General features: G+C 44.3%; 1 protein-coding gene across 1 annotated transcript in view; it reads right to left on the bottom strand.

Moving 5' to 3' along the window:
* The window catches only part of LOC144693566 (60 kDa lysophospholipase-like), a 123,160-nt gene extending 116,266 nt beyond the window's left edge, over positions 1–6,894 (bottom strand). Inside the window, 1 exon segment of the mRNA XM_078563408.1 lies at positions 6,642–6,894. Within this exon segment, the coding sequence (XP_078419534.1) occupies positions 6,642–6,894 (253 nt within the window).
* Between the last annotated feature and the right edge of the window lie 5,246 nt (positions 6,895–12,140).

Below are 12,140 nucleotides of genomic sequence, written 5' to 3'. Positions count from 1 at the left end.
GACCCCATGTTCAACCACCATAATACAGAATTGCAAGGTGATGTGCCAGAGTAAACCATCCGATTTAAAATGATCCATAAACCCCCACCAGGCTACAGCACTGTAGCCATATCTGGTATGGATGCGGGAGAGGACCCTGCCAGAAGGCCATCTTCCTATCATCCAGGACCAGAAATTCTGACCCAAGTTCGGGGGCCAACTGCCTGCCTGTTGTCACGTCAACCCAAAGCACCTAGCATCAGAAGCTGGAACTGTCCAGTTGTGCTAGTACACGGGCCGGACCCCAGATCAGAATCCCCTAAAGAGGCCAAGGTCCCTTTAAAACACCCCACTCTCCTGGCCCTCAGCCTAACCCCAGCCCCTGGGTCCGAACAGCTGAGCCCACAGGTTACCAAAGTGAACAGGCAGGAGCTAAACTGGACAAGAGAAGCTCAGCCCTATGATCCCACGGCCTGGGTGAGTGAGATGTCCAGCACTCCCCTGCGGATCACGCAGAGCATCTTGACCATCACTCGTTCCCTGAGTTCTAAACACCCTGAAGAAAACCCCCCCAGACCCTTGTAAGCGTACTCAATCAGGAGGTTGGAATGCCTGATGCCCAACAGAGGGAAATCAGAACTCTAACCCCGAATAAACTTCCCCTTGCAGATGAATTTCCAATCCTTCAAATTCACCTAAAACTTCCCTAAGCCCAGTACCAGACAATATCGATGCAGACGCCTTCTTCTGGGTTTAAGCCACAGAAAGAAAATGCAGCAGAGAACTGCCATTGCCCCTGCTAACTGTGTGCCTGATGTGCCAGTATGAATGAGTGAAAACGTATATACCTCTTCACTTCCTATTCTTCCTTCCCTAAGACCATGTAAAAAAAAAAGAAATAAAATTAAGTATTTTCTCCAATGGTAGAGGCTTGTCATGCCCAGGAGACATGAAGGAAAATATATATGTTTATATCATCCTGACTACGTTATAAATTTTTCTTTAATGGAAAAAGGCCTTACACTGACTGAAGTCTGACTAGCTACCACTCACACAAATGGAATTTCTAGCCTTCGGAAAACAGCAAGGACCTTGTTATCTCTAAAGAGGCGCTAATGCCCGAGTGACTGCAGAAATCAAATTCCAAGGAAATGCACAAAGGCCCTGTACATTTCTAAGGCAGGGCTCTAGCCAATGGAGACAATACATCTGCGAGGACAAAGGGACCCTGAAACCTGTTAAACTGATTAATGGATGAAACATCAATCATCTGAAGAACCCAGACCAAGAATATACATCCTTCGTCCAAACCAAGGAAAAGAAGTGGGAGTTATGTCTCATGAGACCCCTCCCCGCAACCTCCACCCCCAAGCTGCTAAAACAAGTAATATTGAACAAAGGCAGGCTGCCATCTTCCATCAAGAGAACAGCAGCATAACCAGAGCTCTGTCCAGGTTTAAATTGCCTGGCCCTCATCTACACTGTTTTCTACTGGAATGCCTGAACAGCAGTACCAGTGACTACTGCAGGACTGATACATCTCACCGTGCTTCTTCCATCTTGAAAGTCAGCACTACTGGAAAAGTGGATCACCCTGCATCAGTTTCAGCCAGCTAACCTCTCTGAAGGAGTACACCACATTAGACTTCTGATTCTGGACTCTGGACTCACGTGAAACAATAATTCTTATTTTGTCTGTGGTCTTTGCCCTGTAGCTCTTTCCCTCTTTCCCTCATCCCGAGGGTAGGGGGAAACATTGCGAACCCGCTTCCCGCGTTTTGAGTGTGTGTAAAATAAACTAACCCTCTGATTTTACTGTATCTAGAGTTTGCTGTGGGGTAATTAATAGAGGATTGGATCACTCCAAAACTGAAGGGTTGGGAAAAATATGCCATCACTTAAAAAGGGGAAATCAAAAATCAAAACACCTTTTTGTTTATGAAGGGGTGGTGAGAGGAGAAATACTGAGGAAGGACATTGGCTCGGAAAATCATGATGTGGAATCTGTTTGGGTGGAGATAAGAAGCACCAAGGGCCAGGAAACATTGGTGGGGGTTGTCCATAGGTTTGGGGGTTGACCCCCAAACGGTAATGGAGATGTAAGGGAAGGCATTAAGCAGGAAATTAGAGATGCACGCAATAAGGGTACAACTGTAATCATGGGTGACTTTAATCTACATATAGATTGGAAAAACCAAACTAGCAATAATACTGTGGAGGAGGGTTTCCTGGAGCGTGTACGTGATGGTTTTTTAGATCAATAATTTGAGGAACCAAGTAGAGAGCAGGCTATCCTAGACTGGGTATTGTGCAATGAGAAAGGATTAATTAACAATCTTGTTGTGTGGAGTCTCTCGGGGAAGAGCAACCATAAAATGATAGAATTGTTCATTTGGATGGAGAGTGAAGAAGTTGAATCCAAAACTAGGGTCCTAAATCTAAATAAAGGGAATTATAAAGGTATGAGGTGCGAGTTGGCAATGATGGATTGGGGAACTTTACTAAAAGGGTTGACAGTGGATAGGCAATGGCTAATACTTAAGGAGCGTATACATGAATTACAACAACTATTCATTCATGTCTGGCGCAAAAATAAAACAGGGAAGATGGCTCATCCCATGGCTTACAAAAGAAATTAGGGATAGTATTAGATCCAAAGAGGAGACATAGAAAATTGCCAGAAAAAGCAGCAAGCCTGAGGATTGGGAGCAGTTTAATATTCAGCAAAAGTGTACAAAAAGATTGATCAAGAAAGGGAAAATGGAGTATGAGAGTAAGCTTGCAGGGAACATAAAAACTGACTGTAAAACCTTCTATAAATATGTGATGAGAAAAAGATTAACAAGGATGAACATAGGTCCCTTACAGTCAGAAACGGGGGAAATTATAATGAGGAACAAAGAAATGGTAGAAGAATTGAACGTATTTTTTTGTACTGTCTTCGCACAAGAGGGCACAAATAATTTCTCAGAAATGTTAGGGAACCAAGGGTCTAGTGAGAGGGGGGGAATTGAAGAAAATCAGTATTAGTTAAAAAATGGTGCTAGAGAAGTTAATGCGGTTAAAGGCTGAAAAATCCCCAGGGCCTGATAATCTACATCCCAGAGTACTAAAGGAAGAGGCACTAGAAATATTGGGTGCATTGGTAGTCATCTTCCAAAATTCTATAGACTCTGGAGCAGTTCCTACAAATTGGAGGGTGACAAATGTAACCCCACTATTTAAAAAAGGAGCGAGAGAAGATGCAGAGAATTACAGACCAGTTAGCCTAACATCAGTAGTGGGGAAAATGCTAGAGTCTATTAGAAAAGATGTGGTAACAGAACACTTGGAAAGCATTAACGGGATTAGACAATGTCAGCATGGGTTTATGAAAGGGAAATCATGCTTAACTAATCTACTGGAGTTTTTTGAGGGTGTAACTAGTAGAATAGATAAGGGAGAACCAGTGGATGTGGTGTATTTGGATTTCAAGGAGGCTCTTGATAAGGTCCCACATATGAGGCTAGTGGGCAAAATTAAAGCACATGGGATTGGGTCCCAAGCATCACAGATGCCAGTCTTCAGCCAATTCGATTCACTCCATATATATCAAGAAATGGCTGACGGCACTGGATAGTACAAAGGCTATGCGCCCTGACAATATTCCAGCAATAGTACTGAAGAATTGTGCTCCGGAACTTGCCACACCCCTAGCCAAGCTGTTCCAGTACAGCTATAACACTGGCATCCATCCGGCTATGTGGAAAATTGCCCAGTATGTCCTGTACACAAAGCAGGGCAAATCCAACCCAGCCAATTACCACCCCATTAGTCTACTCTCGATCATAGTAAAATAATGGAAGGGGTCATCAACAATGCTATCATTCAGCACTTGCTTAGCAATACCCTGCTCACTGACACCCAGTTTGGGTTCCGCCAGAGCCACTCAGCTCCTGAACTCATTACAGCCTTGGTTCAAACACGGACAAAAGAGCTGAACTCCCGAGTTGAGGTGAGAGTGACTGCCCTTGACATCAAGGCCGCATTTGACCAAGTGTGGCTTCAAGGAGCCCTAGCAAAACTGGAATCAATGGGAATCAGGGGGAAAACTCTCCGCTGGTTGGAGTTATTCCTCACACAAAGGAAGATGGTTGTGGTTGTTGGAGGTCAGTCATCTCAGCTCCAGGACATCACTGCAGGAATTCCTCAGGGTAGTGTCCTTGGCCCAACCATCTTCAGCTGCTTCCTTCCATTGTCAGGTCAGAACTGCTTGGGCTGACAAGTGGCAGATAACATTCATGCCACACAAGTGCTAGGCAATGACCATCTCTAACAAGAGAGAATCTAACCGTCGCCCCTTGACGTTCAATGGCATTACCATCACTGAATCCCCCACTATCAACATCCTGGGGGTTACCATTGACCAGAAACTGAACTAGACTAGCCTTGTGAACACTGTGGCTACAAGAGCAGTCAGATGCTAGGAATCCTGCAATGAGTAACTCACCTCCTGACTCTCCAAAGCGTGTCTATCATCTACAAGGCACAAGTCAGGAGTGTGATGAAATATTCCCCAGTCGCCTGGATGAGTGCAGCTCCCACAACACTCACGAAGCTTGACACCATCCAGGACAAAGCAGCCCGTTTCATTGGCACCACATCCATAGACATTCATTCCCTCTGCCACCGACGCACAGTAGCAGCAGCGTGTACTATCTACAAGATGGACTGCAGGAATTCCCTAAGGCTCCTTAGACAAAACATTCCAAACCCACAACCACTACCAGCTAGAAGGACAAGGGCAGCAGATAGATGGAAACACCACCACTTGAAAGTTCCTCTCTAAGTCACTTACCATCCTGACTTGGAAATATTTTGCCGTTCCTTCACTGCCGCAGGGTCAAAATCCTGGAACTCCCTTCCTAACAGCACTGTGTGTGTACCTACACCACATGGACTGCAGCGGTTCAAGAAGGCAGCTCACCACCACTTTCTCAAGGGTAACTAGGAATGGGCAATAAATGCTGGCCTAGCCAGCGAAGCCCACATCCCGTGAATGAATAAAAAAAATCTTCTCTCAAAGGGCCATTAACCTGTGGAATTCTCTATGCCAGAGAGCAGTGGAGGCCTGGTCATTAAATATATTCAAGTCTGAGTTCGGCAGATTTTTGATCTACAAGGGAGTCAAGGGTTATGGGGACAGGAAGGAAAGTGGAGTAATCAACACTAGCAATCCACCTCATGTCTTTCATTCTCTATCTTTCCTGAACACCTTGTATCCAGGAATATTAAGCCCCTAGTCCTGTCCTTCCTTGAACCCAGGTCTCTGTTAACACCACATATATTCCCATGTAGCTACTTGTGTCTGCAGCTCATCAACGTTATTTACCACTCTTTGTGTGTTTACATATATACACTGCAAAGTTAGACCATATTATATTCCCACCTAGTCTGACCCCAATTAATACCTTACCATTTCTTACTCTAGTGCTATCTACCAATCCCAACCCTTTGTGCATCTTGTTTCTGCCTTCCTTGCTATATCCCAGCACCTTTCCCCTGCCAAATTAGTTTAGACGCTCTCCAACAGAACGAGCAAACCGCACTGCAAGGATATTGTTGAAATGCAACCCTTCAGGATAACCTCACATTTTCCAACATTATGTTCCTTGTGTCAAACCTCTGCCCACTCACATAGCCTATCTATATCTCTTTGCAAACTCTTTAAGTCCTCCTCAAAACTTGCTTTCCGAGTTAACTTCAGATCCCCCAGAACTCGCCCCAATGTCCCAGGATATCTAATGTCCTCCCTCCTGAACTATCTCTCCAGCCACACATTCATCGACTATCCTCCTATTTCTGCACTCACTAACATATAGCCACAGCAGCAATCCAAAGGTTACTACTTTGAGGTCTTGCTCATTAATCTCTTTTCTAGCTCCCCAAAATCTGCCTGCAGGCCTCATATCTCTTTCTACCTATGTTGTTTTCTGATATGGATCATGAACTCCCCCTTCAGAGGGCTCTGCAGCTGCTCAGTAACATCCTTGGCCCTGGCACCAAGGAGGCAACAGAACAACCTGGAAAAATGTCTGTGGCCAATGAAACGCTTGTCTGTTCCCCAAAATATTGAATCCACCATCACGACTACTTTCCTGATCTTCACCCACTCTTGCTCCCTCTGCCCACTGAGTCACCTGTGGAGAGGAACCATCAGATCTGAATAGCAATTCGAGAACACAGTGCCCAGATATGGTACAGGAAGTTAAAAGCAAAATACTGCGGATGCTGGAAATCTGAAACAAAAACAGAAAATGCTGGAAAAACTCAGCAGGTCTGACAGCATCTGTGGAAAGAGAAACAGAGTTAACGTTTCGAGTCCGTATGACCCTTCTTCAGAGCAGGTACAGGAAGTCTTGGCTCCAAGGCACATAATTAGATACCAGGTGTCTACCATCCACAACTGTCTGCAATGACAACTGAATGGCCCCATTAAAAATGACTAAAAACGCCATTAAACCCAGATCCACATTTGGATTTCTCACCAAATACCGGGTCCAGGTTGTTTTAGGGATATAAAACGTCTCAAGGCTGATATCATGCACTTAAGTCCCTGAAGGATGGCTCTGACACAGTAATGTTTCCCGATGAAGTATTGGATGCGCAGGTTTCTAACTCACCATTATTTTGATATTCCATGCTCATAGTCCCTCCAGTATCTATCACCAGAATATGAGTCTCATTTCGGTTGTTCGCCAACCTGCGTTGGCGCCTCTGTTCCTTAACACTGGCGGCCGGTTGAGGCACATGAGATCCATTGCGGGCAGCAGAGCTCTCCGAGTCCAGCAGGTCGAGCCTGGTGTTGGACAGCGCGCTGGAGAGCGACGAAATGCAACTGGAGCCGGAACTCGGGACAGTAAACTTCTCCGCCATCAGAGCAAGGGCAGACTGAGGAACCGGGAGAAGCAAAAGAAGGCGGTGTAGGCAGAGCCAATCAGACCATATACTGCCGGCAATATACATTCAGTAACACTCCTTCTCTCATATACACCGTGCCTTCAATCCCAAGACTAAGGGTCATAGTCTAAAAATTAGAAATGAAAACAGAAAATGCTCAACAAGTCTGGCAGCATCTGTGAGAGAGAAACACAGATGATGCCAGACCTGCTAAGTATTTCCAGCATTTTCTGTTTTTATTTAAGATTTCCAGCATCTGCTGTATTTTGCTTTAAGACTAAAAATTAGAGCCAGGTCTTTCAGGAGTGAAATTAAGAAACAGTTCTATGCACAAAGGATGGTAGAAGTTTGGAATTCTTGTTCGCAAACAACAATTAATGCTAGATCTAGTTAAATTTAAGACTGAGATTGATAGATTTTTATTAACCAACAGTATTAAGAGATATGGGACAAAGATGGGTATGTGGAATTGGGTCAGAGAACAGCCATAATCTCATTGAATGATGGAACAGGTTGGAAGGACTAAATGATCTACCACTGTTTCAATGTTTTACCTTATGCATTCCAGCTGCTGTGCCTCTGATCTGCTTCTCAGTTGCTTAAATTTTCAGGTAACTTTGACTAGTTGAAAGCTCATCTCCCACTGCTGCTGTTGCCTGCTGTCCTGTGACTGGCCATGGCCAACTGGTTTCTCAACTTCAGCTACAGTCTGGTTTCCTGCCCAGAATTTCATTTTCCCAGGCCAAAGCCCCTTTCTTCACCATCTCTGAATTTTACGTTGACCTCCAATTTCACAACTGCCACTCTGTCCCGAGATTGCTTTTACACACACCACGTGACCCTTCAGTCCCATTGAAATTCCTCCATCAGTGCATCCTCTGGCGCTACATCTTTCAAATAGCTTCTGGCCCACTTGTCCTCTACAACCTCCAAAATTGTTTTGACAAAATCAGTTTGTCTATGTTTCACGCTGACTCCATCCAACCGACATCAGCTTTAGCCCATCATGGGATCTCTGACTTTAACTCTGATTTCCCAGTTGGTTCTGGTCTATTCCCCTTTTACAACCAGGATATATGTATCCTAATTTTGCTACATAATTTGAGTTTTTCCTGTATCAATTAGTGCACATTTTTTTGGCTGCTGCTCCACATCCAACCTCATTCCTTCTGCTTCCACTTTTCTCTCCCTCCTTCCGCCCCTCCCCACACCTCCCCACCCGCCTGCAGATTTTTCTTTTCACCCCTTCTAGACCCCTCTCTCCTGTTGATATGTCTCCTGGCATTCCTTTCTCCCTTCTGGGGAGATGTTGGCGTAGTGGTAATGTCACTGGACTAGTAATCCAGAAACCTAGAAAAATTCTCTGGAGACATGGGTTCAAAATCCCACTATGGTAGCTGGTAGAATTTAAATTCAAATTAATTTAAAAATATGGAATTGAAAGCTAGTCTCAATAATGGTGACCATGAAACTATCATTGATTGTCATTAAAACCCATGTGATTCACTAGTGTCCTTTAGGGAAGGAAATCTGCCATCCTGCCAGCAAAGTGGTTGACTCTTAACTGCCCTCTGAAATGGCCTAGCAAGCCACTCAATTCAAGGGCAACTAGGGATGGGCAACAAATGCTGGCATTGCCAGTAATGCTCACATCCCATTAAAGAATAAAGAAAAAAAAGTGTGCTGCCTCCCAAATCCCACCCCCAGTTGTTAATGCCTCCTTCCAACAGCAACCTCAACTTACTCACCTACTCTTTTGCCACCTAACATGCACAATGATGGCTAATCTTGCCTACATCTGGTCCAACTCACCCCTGTTGGCACTGTGAACTCTGCTGATGGATCAGCTACCATTGGCTTTCCCTGCATTTTCCTCCAGAATATGCATTCATATGTGAACAAGGTCTTTGTCATCGATCACCTTGTTGTGAATGATTGCATCAACATTATTGCCTTGATGGAAACCTGGATGAGGGGTGATACCACCGAAGTGAAACTTCCAAGCCTGGCAATACCTTCCACCGCTTGCCCTGCCAGACTGTGAACCAGTGCCTCTTAGCACCAAATAATACCTTGGCTTGATCCCCTACTCCTCCGGCACCTTATCTCCTTTTGAGCATCTCACTTTGTTCCACCCATCTCACCTCTCATTTAAAATCCTCATTCTCTGACCCCCAACAAGTACCATCCTAATTTTGTCATTGCATTATTTTAACTGCTTTCCTCCCTCAGCTTCTGCATCAAGTGATTTCTCATCCTCAGTGATTTCACCACCCATCTTGTCATGTTTACTTTTCACCAAGTTAATTACACTTCTAACCTCCCTTAATCTCTCTCCATATAAACTCCCTTATCCATATTCATGGACACCCCTTGATCTTGCAATCCCTCACTCCTCACATCATTTAAATAAGGCCATCTCTGATCACTTCTTGTATGGCCCTCCACAAACATTCCCTCCCACCAGCAATATTACTGTCTCTGTGTATGCTCCTGGAAACAAATTTACTCCCAATGCATTTACAACTGCATTTTCAAAATCCAAATTGTCTAGTCTTTGGCCCTCCGTTCACCATGACATTTCAGCAGATACCAGTTTGCTCAACCACACACTCATCTCCATCTTTATGTCCTGGTCCCCATTAAAACCACTACTCTCCTTAGGCATTACCCAGTACAGCTCACATCTCTGCTCTCTTAAGTCCAGAGCAGACTTAAACATTTATCACAAAGAACTGTTTTAACCATTCATCACCAAATCTGGCAAAAACACAGAAGGCACCAAGGGCACTGTGTTCCTCTGCCAAAACTGCTCAACATTCTCGAATCATCCCAAAATGCAAAGTTCATCCCAGCTTCTGCATCAACATTTTTTTTAGCAAAAAGTTCCATTCATTCTGTTCTATGACTTAATGTGAGCACAGTGTTTCACAGGCCAATTCCTCATTAACATTTATTGATGCTTTGAACTTTGACATATATGGACTTTGAATTATAATATTATCTAGAATATTGCCAGGCTTTTGTAATCAGCAGAATTTATATTGTACAGCAACTAGACAACAAGACAATATAACATTTTAATCAAAGGAACTAGAGAATGCTTCTCCCTAAATCCCACTCCGGCCCAGTTTCTGGCTCCTTTTACTTTCTGTGTCCAGTTCAAATGCTTAGGTATTTCTGCAGCAGTCACCTGACAAGACAGACAAGGCCTTGTTTTAATGTCTCATTTGAAAGGCTGCACCTCCAACAGTCTAGCACTAGTGTTGCCAACCCTCCTGGAGTGACTGGGATTCTCCTGGAATCAGCATTAATCTCCTGGTGGCCAAAGAAAGCCTTCTGGAAGATTTTAAACTACAGCATCAGTGGCGAAGGGAGCAGGCATGCAGACTGGACTCACCATCTATGTTTGTTTGGCCTGTGCTATCTTTAATGCAGGTAGTTGAGACTGGTGCGCATGTGTGGGGCCTGTGGCTGTGTCCTCAGTGCTTGCTGAATGTTAAGACACTCCAGCTGGCTGATAATTGGACGCAGCTGCTTCACTTCCGTAAGCGCAACATTAAAGAGCTGCATGAGCTGACTTGAGTTGGTCCAAGTCGAGTGGAATGCCTGAGGTGGTGGCTGTGGCTAAGGGCGGTGCAAGGCATCGAAGCAGTCGTTGGCTAAAGTCACAAAGAATCTGCCCAAGAAGCAGGGGAAATCTCGCAAGCAGAGCTATTCCACTTACGTGTACTAGGTGCCAACCCAGGTCCACCCTTCCACCAGGATTTCGTCCAAGGCCATGAGTGTTATGAACTCCTTCATTGTCGATGTTTTTGAGTACATCGCCTCCGAGGCTTTGCAACTCATTCACTACAACAAGAGCCACACCATCTCGGCCAGGGAGATCCAGTGCGCCATCCACCTCATGCTACCAGGGGAATTGGCCAAACACACGGTCCCCGAAGGCACCAAAGCGGTCACTAAGTACACCAACTTCACTTAGGTCAATCATTCTAAAGATTATTAAAGCAACGCGTCTCTGATTGGTTCCAACAGCTCTCTGGCCCAGGACTTTCAAATGATCAAGAGCAGCGGGAGCTGGAGCTGGGAATTTACAGGTAGGATCTTCCTTTACCCAGGCCAGCTCAAAACCAGGGAAGGGAGATTATCATCAGAATAATGTGCACTTCTCATGTTAACTTCTTTAGGCAAACAGATATTTCAGACAGAGATGGTTCCCTGAGAATGAGTTGGTATTTTCAGCTGTTCCCAGACCTGACCCTGCCACACTGCCAGCTTTTTGTGACGTCACTTCTGCTGATGTCTCCTGCAATATGTTCAGCCTGAGTTGGCAACCCCATAAATTGCTTCCTCAGTAAAGACACGGCTGCAAGACAAAAAGAAACTTGCTGCGTTAGAGAGACAGGGAAAACAAGGCTGTGAGAGAGATAGATCCAAAGACATGCAGAAGCTAAGAATGGGTGATGGAAAAAGATAAAGTAAAGGAGAATGGGGAAGAGAAAAGAGGAGTCAAATGACAACAAAAATGAAGCTCAATGTAGGAGACAAAAATTTAGACTGAGGAACAAGTAGAGTCACAGGAACAGAAACAATTGAATAAAAAGAAACTTATTAAATATGAAGGGGCATGCAATAAAAAAATGCAAAATAATCATGATGGTAAGGTTCAGATGGAATTGGTAAGAGTTTATTTTTATTTTTTCTGAGATGTGAACAATACTGGCAAGACCACTTTTATTGTCCATCCCAAGTTTTTCCTGAAAGGTGTTGACAGGCCTTCTCCTTCACCATGAGATCCTTGTAACAATGGCTCTCCCATAATGGTGTTGGGTACGGAATTCCTGGATTCTGGCCCAGCATCAATGAAGGGATAATTAGGAATGTGAATTTTGTAGTAATGCACATGAAGACAATTAGAATGCAAGCAATTATGTTGTGTAAAATACTTCCCCTTACTTTTTGATATTATGTCTTATAGAATGACAATGTATGTCTAATTCAGAACGGAAAGGGAACTTCAGCGGACTGTGCTCCCATAATATTGCTGTTCTTGTTGTTCTTCATGGTATAGGTTGCAGTGGGGGGAGATACTGTCAAAATAATTTTGTTGAGTCACTGTAGCCACAATACAATGGTGGTGAAGAGGGTGGATATGGAATCTAGTTGCAAGGGCATTAATCAAGCCCTGCATGCTGTCAGTGCATCTTTTTCAGTGGCTG

Source organism: Cetorhinus maximus, chromosome 18 (assembly GCF_964194155.1).
Source record: "Cetorhinus maximus chromosome 18, sCetMax3.hap1.1, whole genome shotgun sequence".
NCBI lineage: Eukaryota > Metazoa > Chordata > Chondrichthyes > Lamniformes > Cetorhinidae > Cetorhinus > Cetorhinus maximus.
The sequence above is the reverse complement of the archived record's forward strand: the minus strand, read 5'-3'. Positions and strand labels throughout refer to the sequence as shown.